The following is a 19,900-nucleotide window of genomic DNA, read 5'->3' as shown; positions in this document are numbered from 1 at the left end:
AGATGGCGCTGATTTCAATATTTTTATACTATCTTTGTCCCACTATTTATTCTCCTTGTCTAACTTATTGATAAAAATTTTTAACAAAATTTATTCGATCACGTTTTATTATGTTTTATTCTATTTCGCAAAAATATAAATACAAAAATTTTTTTATTAAAAATATAAAATATAATAATAAAAAAAAATAATTAAATATCTTATTTAATAATTTGATTTATTCAATAAATTTACGGAAATATACAATAATTTATAATTGATTATCATTATTTTATTATTATTATAAATATATTTATAAAATTATTAAATATAATAATTTGCTTAAAAATAATATACAATGATATAAAATAAAAAATAACGATACAACTTTTTTTAAATTGATAATACTGATTAGAAGAAATGTTAATAAATTTTTTTTAATTTTTCTAAATATATTATATTCTACTTTTATCTCGTTTTTATCTAAGTCAAAAAGATGAAAATAATAAAAATGCTAGATAATTTGATTCTTTTATATTAAAAAAATTTCTCTATACATTAACAAAAATTATTATTCGTATATTACTTTAATTTTTATATTATCTTGCAAAATCTTGGATCGATAATCTAATAAAATCTGCAAATTATGAAATATATATATTAATCTTAATTCTTAATATCTAATTTAGAATATGTTATGAAATATAACATGCAATATATGTATGTATATTTCATGTTCTATATCTTATCTATTCTAATTATCTATAATTTATGATTTATGCTATTTAATGTACAAATGTTAAAAATAATTTTTATAAGTCTATCTATTCTATCAATGATACCTGAAATTAGCTATGATATGACCAATGGCTACTTTCTGCTTACAAATTAGTAAATTAAAGAATCGATAGTTTCGAATGGATTTTACATTTATGTACATACAAGATAAAAAGTAATTAATTTCGTGTGAAAATAATTATGCCTTCTCGAGGCGAAGATATACTTAAAGGCTTTCAAGTGTATCCTTTTTTTTAAATAACAAAATTAGAATCCTATTGCAAATAAATTACATATAATCGTGGCATTTTATAGGTTAAAGTCAGTTTACGATGAAAAATCTTATTCATCTTATAATCTATATATATTAATTTATAATTGTATTTCTTAACTATTACTTATCACAGAAATTGGATGAATTTACGAGACGCTGACAGTGGTAAAATATTATGGCAAGGTAACGAAGATTTGTAAGTATATCATAACCTATACAATAACGCTGCAATGATATAATCTTTGAATTAACTTTGAAATTTATTATACAAAGGTCTGTCCCAGAAATCGAACATGAAGCAAGAGTACCTAAAAAGATTTTAAAATGTCGTGCAGTTTCACGAGAAATTAATTTTAGTTCTGCAGAACCAATGGAAAGATTTAGGTTAGAACAGAAAGTGTTGTTTAAAGGTAGATGTTTGGAAGAATGGTTCTTCGAATTTGGATTTGTTATACCTAATAGTACTAATACATGGCAAAGTTTGATCCAAGCTGCTCCAGAAAGTCAAATGATGCCTGCTAATGTTTTAAAGTAAGTATATATAATATATTATTATACTTTTCTATTTTGAAATCATTTATCATTAATTAATCTTTTTTATTTTTATTTAGTGGAAATGTTGTGATAGAGACAAAATTTTATGACGATGATTTATTGGTCTCTACCAGTAAGGTTCGCCTTTTTTATGTCTAAATGTTTCATTCTATGTTGATATGACATGGGTCCAACTAATGTGTTTCAATATATACACGTGAGATGGAATACTGAAGATGATAACAATTTTGAAGTTCATATTGAACATTTTACTTCATGCACCTACTGTGATATGCACTGTGCTGAATATATTTTCTCACATTTCCATGAATAAAACAAATAGCATAATTTCAGTTTTCTATAAGCTTAACAAAGAGTTATTGTGGTAATGCTTGAACAATGAGATGTGCACTTTTAAGGCACGATATATATATCTTTATTTAAGTCTGAATAGATCTAGCAAATTTTGTACATATTGTAATACACTACACTGATCTAATAAAAAAAAAAAAATCTAACAAAATTTATTGTTTGATATCACATTTTTTTTTTGTAAAATATTTTTTTGTAAAATAAAAATTATAACCATATTCGATATATTATTCGATGTATTAACTGAAAATAATTTTAATGCAAGAACTATCGAATTATTGTATGTTCAAAATCTTTTTTTTTTTCTTCTAAATTAATTAACTGCAAATATAATTTCACTTTACGATTTGATATTTAATACGAAATGAAATAATCGGTTATTACATATGATCGTGCGTTATATTAATTACTTATAAAACAGTTAATGAGTACATGATAAAAACTAGATATACCGTTTTTCTACACTCATGCTATTGATTCGTGGTGTATAAGCAATACATTTTTGAGGCTTCACTACCCCTCTTGAGAGAGTTCATGTTGAATATACTCTATCCCCTACCCTACGTCGTACAGGTGTAAGGAAAAAAAAAGAGGAAAAGAGAAAAGAAATAGCAGAGTTGCGGAGTCGCTGTGGTACCCACACGAACTTTTCAACCTGTAGTGATTCAATTACCATTAGCCTATTCTTCACTCAGTCTACCATCAGCCTCATTTATTCAGTGTTTTAATTAATTAAACAACGGAAGCCAAATATTGCAATGGATTTAAAGGAAGAAGACGAAAGTGCAAATGAAAATAGTAGACAACTATTTTTAGTGGGTGCACCGCGTGATCCTCTAGTGTCCACTGGAGCGATCGTTGCTTCTGCTGGAGCACCAGACGAGATCAACTCTGCAGGAGATCTACAGTCGACTGCTCTAGCTGGTCTGATAGGCGCTCAATCTTCCTCAGTTTGCTTTCCTACAAAATTCTGTAAGTGCACCCTGCCACCCCAGACCTGATTTAATTAACTGCCACTCTCTACCTGTCGGCTCGTAAGTTGGGGCAGTCCTCAATTAAATTATTGCTAAATGCATTAAGCGAATCGCCAACCCTTGTTTTAAATAGAGTTAGTGGTAATCGGTTTAAAAGTTATGAATCATTTTATACCATATTTTAAATTTATCGCGATTAAATGCAGTGAGAAATCAGCGTGTGAATTGCGAATCAACACATTAATTTATAATGTTTTGCGACAGTGCTTCGTTTTAAAGTGAATAAATCGCGCTATATTCGTGACATCGTATGTTGATGAAAATATATTTGATAATATTGATCAATATAATATTTTATTTTTATAGCGTATGATTTTTCATCAAGTCCGGGAAGTGAAGATAGGCAATCAACTGGAGTCGGTAAAAGAAAACAGCGCAGATATCGTACCACGTTCACGAACTTTCAATTGGAAGAATTGGAAAGAGCATTTCAAAAAACGCATTATCCTGATGTATTTTTTAGAGAAGAACTTGCTCTCCGTATTCAATTGACAGAAGCCAGAGTACAGGTAATAGCTGTATTCTATTGTTCCAAAAAATACGATCGATAATAATTATCAAGTTCGATAACTTTCTAGGTATGGTTTCAAAATAGAAGAGCAAAATGGCGAAAACAAGAGAAACAATGTAAAGTAACCACTCACTTGACTTCGCATTTGCCACCTTCTGAATGCCAAGAAGTACAACAGCAGCAACAGCAGCAACAATCAGATCATTTGTTATTGGAACCACCATTAGGTAGCCCACCACCCATATATCTTGGCATGGAATGGGCAGGATTTTCACCATATAGTAACACAGCTACTGCATCATCTCTTGTGGTTAATAGTATGAATAAGCCATTAGAATCAGAGGCAGATGATAATCCTTTGCTGGATCCAGAATTGTTGCAACTAAAAACTCCACGTTCCTAATAGTACCAACCCAAATCTATGCTGTAGTGTAACTCATTAATAATATTCCTTATATTATATAATATTTTTAAAGAGCAAAGTGTCTGATGCAAACAATTCTTTGCAATGTCACTTGAATCTCACCATGTATCGTGCAATATATGGCCATCAAAAGTATTATATACATTATCACCAGTTTTATAACTGGTATTTTATAATTTAAAAAAATAAGGGACCAAAAACTTATCATCATTATTAAATAACGAGATAAAAATTAGAATTCAAACATACTTAAAGTATTGTTATATAGATTTTGTAAAAATATATCGATTTGTTTCTTCATATAGATTCAATGAATCTCGAGTAGTTATAATAATATAATGTTATAATAAAATCAGAAATTAAATTTTTACTCTTGGGAAACTAATGAAACTGTCCCAGCATAAAATAGTAACATCATCTTTATTCCGTGCACATATATTACAAGTCATTGAATCAACTAAGTTATTAATCGGTCAATTTAGGAGCAAGAAAGCAATTCAGGATGCTTTCTTTGATCTTTCAAACGAGAGATTTGATTTAAATATTATTATCGATAAAAGTATCATTTTTTCCAATTATAGAAATGTATTTAATCAGATAAAATTTTGAGTATTTAATCATCTTATTAAAATATTACCAAAAGAATGATATTATGAATGATCATAAAGCACCCTGAATAAAATAAATTAATGATTGTGTCAGGTGGTACGATAAAATCATGCGACGTACGAATACTCATCTGCATTATTTGGCGTACGTTCAATATATTGTTTATCTATAAGAGCTTCGATGCATTTTTTGATCATGCTGATTGATGGTGCAAATGTAACCTTAGATTGACTTAGTACCTGGAAAAATATTATTACATTCAATTGAATTGTTTAATTTAATTCGCACGTATTTATGTTAAAATAAAATCTCACCTCTTGTACAAGTTGATTATGTCTCAAAACCTTACGACTCTTCATAATACGAACTATAGCTGCTTGCAGGTACAATTTTCGGTCATCGTCAACACTGCGATGAGTAGTTTCAACATCATGACATTCGTGCGGCACATCCCGTTGTAATGTACCAGTTATACGAAATTTCGTTCTTTTATTATAATAATCGAAATTGAGCGACAAAATTGTATCTTCCTCCAATTCTCCATCTGTTGATTTTTTTAAAATTTTACAATCAACCAAACTGGTTGCATGTTTAACTAATTGATCATGTGATAAGCGTAATGATGCGGCAGCTTCTCTGCATTGTATCGAATCACAATGTTCGAAAAGAAGTAGCAATGCCATTTGGTATGTTTGTACAGTTACCAAATAAGGTTTTTTTAAATAATTGAACTTGAGTTCGCCTTGACAAAGGTGATGTAACCAAGTAAGTTTCCGTCCGTTAAATTGCGCGTGATAAAAAGTTTCGAATGCCTGTATAGACTTTTCCAATTGTTGAGGAATATCGAATGGTCCTGAAGATGGTGGTAAACCTAATGGCCAAGCACCTGCTTGTAACACATATACTACAAAACCGATGCCTAATTGATTTTCTCTGTCCCCTTCTCGTAAGCTTGTTGTAAACTTGGCATTTAAATCGGCTGAAACCGACATATCGGTGAACATCCGATGTAATTTATTCGTGAACTCATAACCACAAGCTTGTTTTAAACGATCAATCATTGATTCTTCGGCATCCATTGATTGCGATTGTTGGTGTATTAATCTCTTTGCCAACATTCGTGCATAAAATTTCTGAAAAACATCTTTATCATCAACATATTTAAACACAGTAATACACTGTGCTAGTTTTTCTTCTACTTCTCCCTCTGATGCAGCCTTGGCAGATTTTTTTAGCAGAGAATCGCAGTACTTAGCAAGCTAAATTAAAATATTAGACATGGAATAGAAAGTGAATAAACTGCACTAGAATATAACAATTTAAGATACTTACTAGTTCAGGTGCTCTAGCTGGTTGCCGTGGAACAGGCCTATGATTCACAACAATCGAACAAGCTTTATCAAGAGCAGTTACAAAAGCTTGATCACCTCTGAACACATCTTTAATCAATTCCGAATATTTACGATGTACATCCAGCATAGTTTCCACAAACTGTGTATGTATCTATATTACATATTAAATAAATGATAAAGTAATATTGCGCAAAATATAATTATTTGATCTATACATATCTTACATTTTCTCCTTGTAAAGAACCAATTGCTTGTAATCCTTGTTGAGTGATGTGTTGAGTAAATTTTTGTACAAGTACTGCCAAACCTGAAGGTAATGGCCTTAACAATGGATAAAGAAGAATTAAGTCCCTTTTCCGTTCATTATCTATCATATTTTTTCCTTCTGAATGAAGCCATGCTACGTGCGTAGCAATCATTTTTTCTTCACAACATTGTCTCACCTACAATATATCACTGTTAAACAATCGACTATTTTAACTTAATATATATATGTATATAATTAACTTGATATATGTATGTTAAAGTAAAAGCATACTTTAGGCACAGAACTTGTGTGAAGAAACTTATGAGCACGAAGTTCCTCTTGAATGAGTCGCCACGTTACTCGTTCCATATAATGCGTTACATCCGATTTTTGAAGTAATTCGGCTGCTTCTCTCATATAAAATTCTCCACTAGCCTCAAGAAAAGGTGTTTCAAAAATTTCTTGATACATCTAAAAGAAAATATACTACATAAAATAGTTTTGCAAAACATGTGCATATTAAAAAAAAATGAAATAATATAACAAAGATCATTACATCTACTTGTCCTTTCATCTTATATTCCTCAACTCGAACAAAACTCTGTATCACACCACAAATAACTTCTGTACTTGCTGTAGGCGATGTACCAACTCTATCTGCATGAATATTTTCTAAGAGTAGAGACACAAGTTGCTTTCTTAATGGTGTGATCATTCTTGTTTTCCAAATATCTAAACCTAACTCTCCTATTTCCATTTGTTCTTGGCAATCAACGACCGTAGCGGAAGACATGCCATAAATCAGTTCTGCCTCCGAAAGCTTTTGTTTTTTAATATGTTGTTGATTCAAATATAAGTACAAGCGATGCAAATAATTAATGCCTTGTGAATATTCTGTCCAGGCTTGATGATATGCCTGCAATAAACTAGATTCACCTTGGGCACGAACCTTTGTTAATAATTGGAAGACATGATTGTCTAGAAATCTTTTTGTCTCACAATATAATTGATCGGCAAGTGGTTCTGGATATGCCACACATAATGAATACACATCACTGAAATAAAAAAAGATATATATGCAAAAATATGCAATATTTTATATAATATGAAAATAATTGAAAATAATCAAAAGATATTATAAAGTACCTGAACCTATCATACCATGTTGCACGTGGAACATATGATAATGTTATTACACACTTTACAGTTTCTTGTAATGCTTCCCATGTTTGAGTAAAATCAACACGTTTAGGCTTTAGTGACATTCTTTTATAAGATCAACAGAATACTACAGACTTACAACACCAAAGAGTTAAGTATACAAATTCTATAATATAATTATCAAATCTGTAAACCTACAAAAAAAAACAATACCTTCAATTATAATCTTGCAATGATAGAAAAAATAATGTAAAATTTATACAATAGATAAATTCACATCTCAAATACAAGTTAAGGAATTAAAAAATATTAAAGCCAAGAACCTAAAATATATTCCAAAAATAATCTTAAAACTATAGACAAAGACTGAAATTATAAGTCCAAGTGTTTTGTATATCAGTGGTTTAAAAATAACAAAAGTAAAATACATCGCGGATACATATTTATTTCATGAACATCTTAAAATTTCTTTTATTCAATCTAGCAACATGCACAATGAAAAAATTATTTCTTAGAATACTATTCTAGAGCAAGTAGATCGAGTTGATCAGCACTTAAAATAGCGCTTGTACATTTATATGAAAAGATATAAACCATTCGTAAATCATCGTAAAATGTGAACCAAAAACAATCATTTTTTGTCGCGATTGCATCTTATTATATTTTATTTTGATTAAATTTAAATGATACGTTTCTTAAATATTGAACAAATTATAAGTTGCACGTGTAAACGCGTGTTACAAACTACAGCTGACTGCTAGTATCCAGATGGTTTTCATCGAAACCACTAACCAAAAATTCGTAGAAAGAGTGATCTGTATTCTTCAAAGTGCAATTGCCAATCAATTTTAATTCCTATCAAGATAAATTCTACGAAAACTCTTCTTTTCAGTAATTCGTAAATCATTCCCAGTTGCAAAATTCATGACATTTACAATGACTCGTCTTGATCGAACACATTTTTCTCTTTCTCTGTCTTTCCCTCTCTTTCTCTTTTTTTTGTTCGTTTTCCACCTTTCGTTTTCACTTTAACTATCACTTTTATAAAACGTTTATTTAAAAAAAGACTTCGAATTCACAAAAAATATAAACTTTTTTTCTATAATAAGTAACGAATTAAATGCGGATCATGAAACTGCCTCAAATTTCTCAATAACATTGCAAAGCCATGTTTTTCCCCTTTGCTCTTGACTTTCTAAGATTTTGGAGGGGATGATGGAATAGGCTATCTAGAAACTCTACTCTCAGTACAAAATATACTATGTTATTCTTACATAAATAATAAATTTTAATAGTATCTATACTATATTTACTTTATTTAAATAAATTGATTTTTTTCTATATTAAAAGTATTATATAAATATATTTGAATGCAAAATGATTCAAAAAGATTAGTAAAACTTCAAAATAATAAAAAATTCATCTTATTAATTTTTGTGCTCATTTTTTAACTATATAATATTAAAAAATTATATTATATTAAAAATAATAATATCTAAATAGAAATATTATATGTTATTTATTATTTTTACTTATAAGAAAAACATTAATATAATGTCTTCAGTTATATGAATTTATATTTACTATATATAAAAGAAGAAATCGAACTTCTATACATTATGTATTTCATGACTTACAACTTGCGTTTTGTAATATACTTTAAAGTGCGGTAGAATTTAATTGATATTGGTAAATTTTTCAAAACTCTTTAAAAATGGTAAATATTTATTATATTAAATAATAATTATTTTGTCATATTTCTACAAATATCTCAAATTTTAAAATGTAAAATTCAAATATTTTAAACAACAATATAAAGTGAAAAAGAGGTTATGTTACTGTCAAATACATTAATGACATTGCACGTTTTACAAATTATGTTAAAAAAATATAACTATTATTAATGAAAATTTTTTAATTATATATCAATGAATTTTTGAATTAATTAAAAGAAATTCAATTAAATAAAGTAAAATATTTTTATTAATTAATTCTTATAATTTTGATTGTTTGCAATTTTTTTAGAGTATTTTAGCTTATAATGGTGGAGCTATTATAGCAATGAAAGGCAAGAATTGTGTGGCAATAGCTGCTGATCGTAGATTTGGTATACAAGCACAAACCATAACATGTGATTTTCAAAAGATATTTGAAATGGGATCCCATTTATATCTTAGCCTTCCTGGTCTTGCTACTGATACTCAAACTGTAATGGAAAAATTAAGATTTAGATTAAATCTCTATGAACTTAAAGAAAATAGAAAAATACATCCTAAAGCATTTGCATCAATGGTGTCAAATTTATTATATGAAAGAAGATTTGGACCTTATTTTGTAGAACCTATCATTGCTGGATTAAATCCTAATACTTATGAACCATTTATTTGCAATATGGATTTAATAGGATGTATAAGTCCATCAAATGATTTTGTGGTTGGTGGAACATGTACTGAACAACTATATGGAATGTGTGAATCACTTTATGAACCAGATATGGAACCAGATGATCTTTTTGAAACAATTAGTCAGGCATTAGTAAATGCATGTGATAGAGATGCAATATCTGGTTGGGGTGCTATTGTTTATATAATGTTAGTTTGATCTTTATTTTTTCTTTATATGTATATATATACAGTATAGGATAATCATTTAATCATTAACTTTTAATTACAGAGAAAAAGATAAAATTACAGTCAAGACTCTTAAAACGCGAATGGATTAAAGTATTATACATATATGTTTATATTATACACCAATATAAAATATCTTATTAAGATATATATATTGTTTAAATAAATTAATGATTTTCAATAAACAAAATTTAAAATCTCATAAGCCTTATCAATTCTATTATATATTACATATAATTTTTTTATACCTAAATTCTACTTATATTTAAAATTATTCATTATACGTGTATTGATACATTGTTACATGGCGCCATGTTTTTCTATTAAATAGGTTATAGTTTCATTCGATCGATGTTTTGAATTTGATATATTATATTTTACGTATTATTTTAAGTACATTATTAAATGTACATGTATGTAAAAAATAATTACAATGGCTATTAACAAACTATGTGCAGCATTTCGACAAATAACTATAAACACAAAAAGTATGTAAATTATATTATTTCTAATTCGATATTAAACATAACCTAATATAATATATAATAATATAATTTTTAAATATTATTATAAAAAATATTATTATCGTTATTACTTATTGATATTACTATTTCAGGTAACATTATCGTAAAATATTATTCTTCATATTTATTAAAAGAATATAATAATATAATATCTCTTCCTAATTTTTCTACAAATACTTTAAATATAATATCTCCAAATATTAAATTTATACCAAAAACGCTTAATATAGATTTTAAAAACTCAAGAAATAATATTAAAAAAGATGAAATGCCTTTATCTAAATATATACCATCAATGGAAGAACCTTTAATAAACCAACCTATTAAACAGGATTTACCATTAATAGATATATCTTTCCAGCTTCCACCAACAGAAAATATCTTAGAAAAATTAGCTATACGTATGATAGTAATTAGAAAGAAAAAAATGAAAAAACACAAAAGAAGGAAACTGCGCAAAAGAATGAAGTTTAAATGGGCAAAGATTAGAGCAAATCGTAATGTATTGAAGGAAAAATTATTTCAAGCAGAATTAGTTGCTAAAATTAAACAGGCACAAAACTTTGATCCTAAGAAATATATTGAAGAAAGACTTGCTATTTTGGATAAAGAAATATTGCCCTTAACATATAGAGGTGAAATATTATCTCCAAATTTAATCAAGCAATTTATAGAAGAAAAAAAAGAATATGCAAGAAAAAAACGTAATAAAATACGTTTATCAAAATTACTTGATTAAGTAATATACATGTATATAACAAATAAATAATTAATAAATATATAGAAATAAATTATATTTTGATTTTTTTCATTATATTTTAATTTTCTTCATTATATACATATAAGTCTAAAAAAACATTTAAATATTTAAGAATTAAAAACTTATTTTTTCATAATAACAAAGTAGCAATTAAGATTAGAAAGGAAAAATTAAAAAATTCTGAGATACATAGTAAATATATTAAAAATGTTTAATTTATAGAGTAGTTTGCATTGTTGAAACGCGTACATTGTCAGACTATGATTTTTTTTACAAATATCACTTATAAGTCTAGTTAATTACATTTTATCTTTTTATCACATATATATATACATATTGTAATACTATAATAATAAATAGCACCTTTTTCGTTTTCTTATGTGCGTATTGAAATATCCGTAAAGTATATTTTTTTTTTCTTTACGAATATATTTGATCCTTTTATAAAAATATATCTATATTGCTACCATCTTATAAAAAAAAATATTATATTTAAATTACTTGAATATTTAATTAATAAATAGATATCATTGAAAATTGTATTACTTATAAATAAGAAATAAAATATCTGTGATAATTGTAATCTTTATATAATTTAATAGATTTTTGGAATTTTAATCATGTTATCATCTCCAATATCCTAAAATAAGTATAGAATACTATTGTTTCATTTTTTTTTCTTAAATTAAATTAGAAAGTTAAATCTTTAATAATAATATGATTTAATTTTGATTAATAATAAAACTTAGCCATGTAATTTTTTATCTTTGTTTGATGGAAGACGACAAATTATTAATTTACGTCTATTAAAATATTATTTATATAAATAATTCAAGGCAAAATCTGACCCTTTTTCACTTGTAACACCTTTGGTTTATGATTATCTATATTTCTAGTTCTTAAATTATTGTTTCTACCGGAAAAGTAATCTTCTATTTCTTGAAGTGTTTTATCTTTAGTTTCGGGAAGACATAAATAAAAATATATCGTTCCAAATAAAGATATACAACCATAGAAAATAAAAGTACCATGCGTAGTAAGTATACTAGTTAAATATGGATATGTTTTAACTACTGTAAAGATAAAAGAATGGGCTGCCATTGTGGTTAAACCACCAATAATACCACGTACTTGCACTGGATATACTTCGCCTATCATTATCCAAGGAATAACAAGGAAACCAAGAGTGCAAGCAATAGTATATGAAAATATACATAAAACAGGTATCCAAGTAGCAACAAATGGAAGATTATTTGCAGTCCAATAGCTTTTTAACCATATATATCCACCTAATCCTACCATGGAAAGTCCACAGCCGACGGACGAAATCATTGTGAGAGGTCTTCGTCCACTCTTTCTACATAGGATACAAGCAGCAATAGTTGATACTAATCTTATAATCCCGAGAATTACTGCAGCTAAGTACTTGTTTATTGTTGCGCCTGAATCATTAAAAATTTCAACGGCATAAAAGGTTATTACATTTGTACCTGACCATTGATAGATTAAAAAGTATAAAAACAATAGAGCGAAAGGTTTAATGGCATTCGGTTTTAAAAGAGCTCTAATTATCTCTCCAAATCCTTTCGGACGCTTAACATCGCGCTCATTCGAAAAATTAATAAGTGTTTCCATTTCCTGATTAATATTATACGTACTACCACGAACTTGTTGTAACGCCTCTCGTGCCTTTTCAGGTCTACTACGAGATATAAGATACGAAGGTGTTTCAGGGAAGAAAAACATTAACAAAAGAGCGGCAAGAGGTAAAATTCCACTAATAGCTGCACAGACGTTCCACGTAAGTACGCTTCCCAAAAAATATTCGATCATAACACCAGTGCTGACTCCAATACTTGCAAAAGCGGTCAACATTCCCCGTAGATGAGGTTGAGTCACTTCTCCTGTATAAACACGCGCTGGAGCACCCACCATGCCTGATCCAAGTCCTACAAAGAATCTTCCAGCATATATCATACGAATGTCGGTCGCACATGCAATTAATATCCATCCAAGCAATGCTGGAATCTCCGTGATAATAAGAGATCGTTTTCTTCCAAGTACGTCCATCATATATCCAGATATTAAACATCCAATAGGAGTTCCAATAGAAGACATACTAGCTACAAGGAAAATATAATTTATTATCATCGTGATCATGACAGAGTCTTATATGTTTTAAATAATATTAATTTACCAATCCATGATTCCTCGGATGATCCTTTGCCAATAGGAATGCTACTATTTGGTTCTTGTAGTTGTGGGACAGCAATGGCAGAAAAACCAAAAGCCATACCAGTGTTCAGAGTTCCAAGTTGTGCCACTACCGCTGCCAGAACCTGTCTGACAGCACTTCCATGAACAGAATGACCATTTTCTGGATTAGTGTTTGCACTATGTCCTGCCAGTACAGGTTTTCCATCTTCTAAATTTAAATCTTTCCTGCAACAAAATAATTAATCTTTTGTCAATATTCAAATTATTAAAGATTTTGACATGTAATGAGAGATCATGCAAAATTTACGTGGTAATATAGACTAAAAAATTTTAATTTATTTGTATCGCAAAAATCAAATATGTGGTGATATGCACACGCATTATTCTATATGATATAAGACAACTGAAAACACAAAGCAATGTTTTGTATTCTCTCTGGTTATTTATCTACGGACTATGAGATAATTATTTTTATCCGATACAGATAAGGGATGAGAGAGACGACATGTAAATATTTACTTGAAAATCATTTTTTTTTAAATAAAATTCATAGATAGAAATAATATTTGTTTTAACATTTATTTTTTCTGCATTAATGAATCCTTATTATCACATGCGAGATACATGTGTAATAGTAATATTCGAGAAAACTTGAAAATTTGGCACTGATTTTATGTGTTACGAAAATAAAGTTTGACCTAAAATCCCATTTTTCAAATAGAAATCGATTTATTAATTATTTGTACAAACATTTTGTAATTTAACAATAAAAATAGGATAATTTGATACACTTCTTTCGAGATTAATATTATTTAAATATATAGTTATTACATATATTAGTTATTATTTAATTATTATTATTTAAAATGAAAGTAATATGTTTAAAAGAAAACAAACATAATATAAAATGATTTCAAATAACGAATATTTGATAATGAAATATGATCGTTTAATGATTCAAAAGCGATATTAAAATTTTTTGCGGTCCATGAACTAAGACGTAGGTCGATGTAATTATGACCATTAAATCGAAAGAATGACAGAATTAACAAAGAGAAGTTCGTAACGCTACAAGTTCGTAACGGCACGCGCTGATACAGTTAAGAAAGAATGAATCTTCTTTGTTTATACATTTTTAGAAAATTGAAAAAAGATAATAATTGTAGGAAGCATGTTTGAAATAGATTATGAATAAACATGAACGCGATGTTCGATAAACGAGTTAATTTTAAAAAAAATGAAGAATGTTTAGAAAAATAAAATATGCTAGTATCTTCGTCGAGTATACGTCGAGTATAGATCGAGTATATATATAAATTTTAAAACTGCAAAGATTCTGCAAATTTTTCCTTTTGTTATCGATCGAAATTGCATTTTTTATCTGACTGCAGCTGTTAAATATCTTTCATATTAATGAAAGCATTGATAAGAATATTTATTTATCGCAGACTTATAGATTCTGCTAAAAATTTGTATTTATGCAAAATATTAAAATAAATTATAATATTTTTACACGTTAGATTAAGTATATATTTATTCAATTTTGCAAATAAATTAATATTTTCGAAAAAAAAAATATTTAACAATAATACTGAAATTGTTATAGATAAAATATAACTTGAAGACGTTATCTAAAACTATTGGAAATATATATTGATTTTTAATTTAACGACGTAAAAAATGAGAATTATTTTACTGCGTATTAAATTTTGCATGTAAATTATTTTTTTGTCCCACAATTTTTTTAAAGCAACATCAAACATTTATTGAAATGATATGTATATTTATTGAAAATAGGCATCATTTATCAAACATAGTAAACTCGGTTCCAGTAAATGTGAATAGTGAAATGATAAATACATAGAAATGATAAATATCGCTAATGAGATTGCTTTCACATGCAGATTTGTTATTAATAAAACACAGTTGGATAGAATGTTTGCTATCTACTCGGGCATAATCTGCATGTTTATTTTTGCAAAGACCGACTATGAAACAGTGTAATAAATATAATGTGTGTAGAAATGTACCAAGAATACTTTTTTACGATTCAACATCCTTAACCTGTATTGTTGAGATTTGCAACGAATCAGAAATAACCGCGCGTAAGAAAAGAACGATAAAAATTACAGAAAGAAAAAAAGAGTTTAAACACATCGTCGAATTCGATTTTAATTTTTACCATCGATCTATGTATTTTTTTCATAAAAAAAAAAATAATAATAATAATGAATAAAATACACATAAAATACATGTTTACATATCTTGTATAAAATTTTTAAAGATAAACATCAAAATTTAAAACGTTTCTCTCGCCGTTCACTTAGTCGAAGAACTCGCGAATTTTGGCACACTCGGATGAAATTATTTCTGTCCATGCTTTACACGAAAGGGTTCAAGTGTACAATGTGTACGCCATTCGAGCACACATCGAACAATTGTCCCTGATCGATGAGTAATAATAGTTTAGTTGCATCATGTGTTTTCATCCATGGAAAACAATAAGGGAGTAACGCACCACAACTGGAAACTGTATTTGTGTTAGAATATAATTAAGATTGTGATTAGGGGTATACTATTTATAAATGAAGATAATTAATATGAATAGAATGGTTGCATTTTTAATAATACAATGTTACACAATGTTGAAGTTTTCAATAATTACACGAATTATTAGTATTTATTGAACATTTGCTGCAATTAATCAGTTGCCTCTGATTTGCATTTCATTTATATTTATCGAGATACAAATAAGATGTATATTTATTACTTATTATTATATTTATATTATTATATTTATTATTTATCTTAATTATAAGATATTTTAAAATTGTTTATGTGCTTGATCCTTGAAAATGATGAGAGAAATATATAGCGTTTATTTTTTTGTATCGAGATTCAAATCTTGAATATACGTTAAAAGTATTCATACGATAAGATTATCGATCAAGCTGTTGAATTGGTGTCGTTAAATATTTTCTAGATTGAACGGTCATAAGGTATAAACAAATTTTGCAAAGAATATTCGAAAATTAGCTAGTTCTTATTGTAATCTTATCTTAGATACGTAATAAATTAAGATTTACGACCGATGACACGAAACGAACACAAACGAGATTAAAAACATTGATCTGATAATTAAAAAACGTATTGTTAAAAAAATGTTTTAATTACAATAATAAAAGGAATATTGTTGAAAGACTATTTCTTTGATGCGAAACATGTATCGAACTTTAATCGTCATCTTTAATCGTTATTCATTAATGACATTACTTGACAGCGCATATTAATAAGTTAATCATGTTACAATGGTAAATAGGCTCAATTGTTATCTATTCGTAGCGTGTCGAGCACGAAAATTCTGCTGCTTGAATTCAATCAGAAAATTATTGAGTGTGATTCATAGAGATAATTATTAATCTACCAAAAATGGATATTTACACGATGCATTCGAGAATTTAATTCATGTGGATTATGCTATTAAAGAAATGAAATTTCATCATTTATCAATTGTTTTAACAATTGTGTCGACGGGTTAAAAATATAAAAATTAAAATTTGCGAAAATTATAAAATGAAATTCAATTTCAAAAGTGGAATTATTATTTTAATTTCAGAATTTGTAATAAAAATTACAGTTGATGAATTATGATTATAAATAATTTTATTTTTATGTTAATTACAGTAATTATATCAATGTAAAAAAAAAAAAAAAGAGTAAGAATCATATAAATGATTGATTCAATGAAACGACTAACTTTGACTAAATTCAACCGAATTTATAATTGATTTTATAATTGATTTTATCAATAAAAATCAATGAAAAAAAATAATTATTATAATTATTATAAAATACAGTAGATGAAAAGAAACAATTATTTGAAAATAATGATTATTTCTTATCAAAATAAAGTGTTCATCTTTTGTATGATACTTCGTGATCATAATATCAGGAGAAAAGGAAGTACAATAAGAAATAGAAAACAAATATGGCACAGTACAATACATATATGTAAAGTATGTATAATGTAAATATACTTACTTTAGTGTTAGTGCCATAGTGTTCGTTTTATGAATCTTTTGCTGCCGTTTTTCCAAAACGAGACAGTATTAAAATAAAATAAAATATTTATAATGTTATATCACAGTTTCTATTTTAATCACAATTATATATTTATTATGAGAAAAAATTTGCACATCATTGCCTTTTTTCCTTTTTCTTTTCTTTCTTCCTCTTTTTGTTTTCTTGTCGTCTTTGTTTTTCTTTTTGATCTCCGTCTTTCTTTCTTTCTTTCTTTCTCAAGATCACTTGTATTCGTTACCCCTAACGAAGTCTCACAAGATCACGTAATGTTTTTGGGAATAGCTTTCGTTCTCTCAAGAAACTCTTGAAATTCCAATTATATACCCTATTTTGTAGAATCCCATTTGTATTTTTTTCCATGGACAATACATATACACTGAACGTTTTAATTGTTTCCTTGTTTTCTTATTCTTTTTTTATCATGAATTTTTTTTAGAAAAATTCTTTGACGAAAATTAGGATTAGATGAAGAAAGATAGTCACAATGAATACAAATAAAAAAAATAAAATTTTTGTGTATAAAGACTGAAGCAATGAAAAATAAATTAATTCTATGTACGTTTACTCTTTGGACGACGCGCGCGAAGCGAATGTACTCACGATAATCGCCGGTAAAGCTTTATATAAGCAAAAGTAATCGACGTTTCGATTGGTCGAATCCCTTCTGACCTGCGCAGTAGAAAGACGCGCGAATTTTGTCCGCTCGCGCATGCGTTCTTCAAATAGCTTGTGCGCACTCACGAAAAAGCCTCGAAAAAGTGAAATTCAATCCAATTTATCTCGTAATGAAAAAAAGTCATTAAAAAAAAAATAATTTTATATATGGATCAATTACAACCTATTAAATAAGTAAAATTAACTGAATTAAATTTACTAGAGAAGAAATATCGGAAAAAATATTCTAAAATATTTAGGAATATGTGTATCGAAGAGAAAATATAATTTAAAAAATATACTTCAGGAAAAATTGTTGAATAAAGAAATACTTGAAAGAATTCTATCAGTATTTTAATTATAATTACAAATTTTACTTAATAACAATATGGAAATTAAACGTGAAATTTCAATTTGCTAAAAGCAACATGTTAATATTGACTGAGTATAAAAAGGATTGACAACGTACGTGTATATGAAATAAGAAAAAAAAAGATATGTTAAATTTCGTATAGGAAAAGTTACAAGTATAAATCTTAATTTTTTTCTAAATTAGGAGTACATGTAAAGCACAATCACATTCGAATCGATAAGAACAATCACGAGGATTTGATCATTTGTTTATCTGAAAAAAATAGGAGCGTATCGCTAGATGGTTGTACAACTCGTGACTGAATCTGTCACGATTGTTGTTCGTGAATTCCAATATTGATGTTTTTTTATATATAACTAAATGTGCGAAATGAGATAACGAATAAGCAAAAATTCTATTTTGTCACGTTTTTATAAAATTGCTCTTATCGTGAGATAAAATTTTTTTAATAGAAGGTCGAGAAACAATATTTAACTATCAAGTTTTAAAAAACAAAGTTTAAATTTTGAGAATCATTAAAAAATTACAAGAATAAGAACAATTTTAATGATAAAAGATAGGATGAACAAAATAAAAAATATTTTTGAATAAAATTTTAATGTATTTCAAATTTTTTTCCTATAATACATCATTATATTCGTTTTGATTTTTTTTTTTTTTCTTATTTGTATATGATGACGATTCGTATATCGTATATACACTACACTATAAAATAAATAATAAAATCAGACATAGAAAGATAACCTCAATGAATAATCCGTATTATGCAAATATTCTAATCGCTAAGTATGACGTTTTCATAAACAGACAAATAATCATATTATTAATACTTCTAATTTTTTCTTTACAAATAATTATGCGTATAACGAATATTCTAACTACACATTAACAATTCAAAATTCAACATCTTTTTCTCGATATCTTTTAAATTCATTCCTTCAAATCACAATTCCATTATTATAAATTAATCAAAATATCAAAATGTCCGATAAAATCGATTGCATTGATGAAATTTTGATAATTCGTTTACGAAATTGTTATTACATAAATCACAATATAACGAAAAATATTTTTATTAATATATGTTTTACAAATTCGTGTTTTTAGTTCAAATTAAATCAACATATTTAATTATGGTTATTAAAATTTCATCAAACTCGATTAATTCAACATATTCAAAATAAATATAGCGTTTATTCCGGCAAATGTTAATTACAAAGATACTCATCGATCATTACAAATTTTTCCACTGGTTATTTTCGAGAAAGATAGTAGAACATATGTAATTAAACGAGCCCCTGAACTTTACAACGCGTTATCGATCAACTCACCTGGTAGGCGCGGAAAATGGCCGATTAGATCATGGCCGACTAAATACAAGGTTG

At 27.3% G+C, this 19,900-nt stretch overlaps 5 protein-coding genes and 2 long non-coding RNA genes across 10 annotated transcripts in view; 5 read left to right on the top strand and 2 right to left on the bottom strand.

Moving 5' to 3' along the window:
• The first annotated feature begins 677 nt into the window (after positions 1–677).
• On the top strand, positions 678–2,077 carry LOC102677783 (retinal rod rhodopsin-sensitive cGMP 3',5'-cyclic phosphodiesterase subunit delta). Its single transcript, XM_006611047.2, has 4 exons — positions 678–998; positions 1,164–1,226; positions 1,304–1,561; positions 1,642–2,077. The coding sequence occupies exons 1-4, from the start codon at positions 958–960 to the stop codon at positions 1,721–1,723; spliced, it is 444 nt and encodes a 147-aa protein (XP_006611110.1). The 5' UTR covers positions 678–957; the 3' UTR covers positions 1,724–2,077.
• Positions 2,078–2,269: 192 nt separating this feature from the next.
• Positions 2,270–4,113, top strand: LOC102678022 (homeobox protein ARX-like). Its single transcript, XM_006611049.2, has 3 exons — positions 2,270–2,908; positions 3,277–3,479; positions 3,549–4,113. Exons 1-3 carry the CDS (start codon positions 2,695–2,697, stop codon positions 3,882–3,884), a joined length of 753 nt encoding a protein of 250 aa, XP_006611112.1. The 5' UTR covers positions 2,270–2,694; the 3' UTR covers positions 3,885–4,113.
• A 193-nt stretch (positions 4,114–4,306) lies between these two features.
• Positions 4,307–8,493, bottom strand: LOC102677243 (cullin-2). Of its 2 annotated transcripts, none has more exons than XM_006611042.1 (8): positions 8,067–8,493; positions 7,260–7,468; positions 6,670–7,168; positions 6,405–6,584; positions 6,091–6,309; positions 5,847–6,017; positions 4,829–5,773; positions 4,307–4,753 (listed from the first exon to the last, which is right to left on the bottom strand). In XM_006611042.1, the coding sequence occupies exons 2-8, from the start codon at positions 7,376–7,378 to the stop codon at positions 4,622–4,624; spliced, it is 2,265 nt and encodes a 754-aa protein (XP_006611105.1). In that variant the 5' UTR covers positions 7,379–7,468; positions 8,067–8,493; the 3' UTR covers positions 4,307–4,621. The 2 variants fall into 2 exon arrangements, with proteins under 2 accessions (XP_006611105.1, XP_006611106.1); XM_006611043.1 differs by having other exon boundaries at positions 7,275–7,468.
• Positions 8,494–8,844: 351 nt separating this feature from the next.
• On the top strand, positions 8,845–11,225 carry LOC102676673 (proteasome subunit beta type-3). 2 transcript variants are annotated; one of them, XM_006611039.2, is made up of 3 exons: positions 8,845–8,991; positions 9,300–9,865; positions 9,948–10,109. In XM_006611039.2, the coding sequence occupies exons 1-3, from the start codon at positions 8,989–8,991 to the stop codon at positions 9,994–9,996; spliced, it is 618 nt and encodes a 205-aa protein (XP_006611102.1). In that variant the 5' UTR covers positions 8,845–8,988; the 3' UTR covers positions 9,997–10,109. The 2 variants fall into 2 exon arrangements, with proteins under 2 accessions (XP_006611102.1, XP_006611101.1); XM_006611038.2 differs by lacking the exon at positions 8,845–8,991 and adding an exon at positions 10,521–11,225 and having other exon boundaries at positions 9,372–9,865; positions 9,948–10,392.
• A 752-nt stretch (positions 11,226–11,977) lies between these two features.
• LOC102676897 (facilitated trehalose transporter Tret1-like) overlaps positions 11,978–19,900 on the bottom strand; it is an 8,534-nt gene continuing 611 nt past the window's right edge. Inside the window, exons 1-3 of one of the 2 annotated variants that reach the window (XM_006611041.2) lie at positions 17,447–17,596; positions 13,386–13,630; positions 11,978–13,311 (exon numbers count right to left, since the gene is read on the bottom strand). In XM_006611041.2, the coding sequence (XP_006611104.1) occupies positions 12,020–13,311; positions 13,386–13,630; positions 17,447–17,463 (1,554 nt within the window). In that variant the 5' untranslated portion in view covers positions 17,464–17,596 and the 3' untranslated portion in view covers positions 11,978–12,019. Of the gene's footprint in view, positions 13,312–13,385; positions 13,631–17,446; positions 17,597–19,900 lie in introns of those variants that run through there. The other variant, XM_006611040.2, reaches the window with a different exon arrangement.
• On the top strand, positions 13,523–17,992 carry LOC116184977. Its single transcript, XR_004149664.1, has 2 exons — positions 13,523–13,654; positions 17,458–17,992. It is a non-coding gene; the product is annotated as an uncharacterized LOC116184977 (long non-coding RNA).
• The window catches only part of LOC116184976, a 1,716-nt gene continuing 1,539 nt past the window's right edge, over positions 19,724–19,900 (top strand). The window contains exon 1 of the long non-coding RNA XR_004149663.1: positions 19,724–19,896. This is a non-coding gene — a long non-coding RNA (uncharacterized LOC116184976). The remainder of the gene's footprint in view (positions 19,897–19,900) is intronic.

The sequence above is a fragment of the Apis dorsata genome, unplaced genomic scaffold (assembly GCF_000469605.1).
Source record: "Apis dorsata unplaced genomic scaffold, Apis dorsata 1.3 scaffold_82, whole genome shotgun sequence".
In the NCBI taxonomy this organism is placed as follows: Eukaryota; Metazoa; Arthropoda; class Insecta; order Hymenoptera; family Apidae; genus Apis; species Apis dorsata.
The sequence above is the reverse complement of the archived record's forward strand: the minus strand, read 5'-3'. Positions and strand labels throughout refer to the sequence as shown.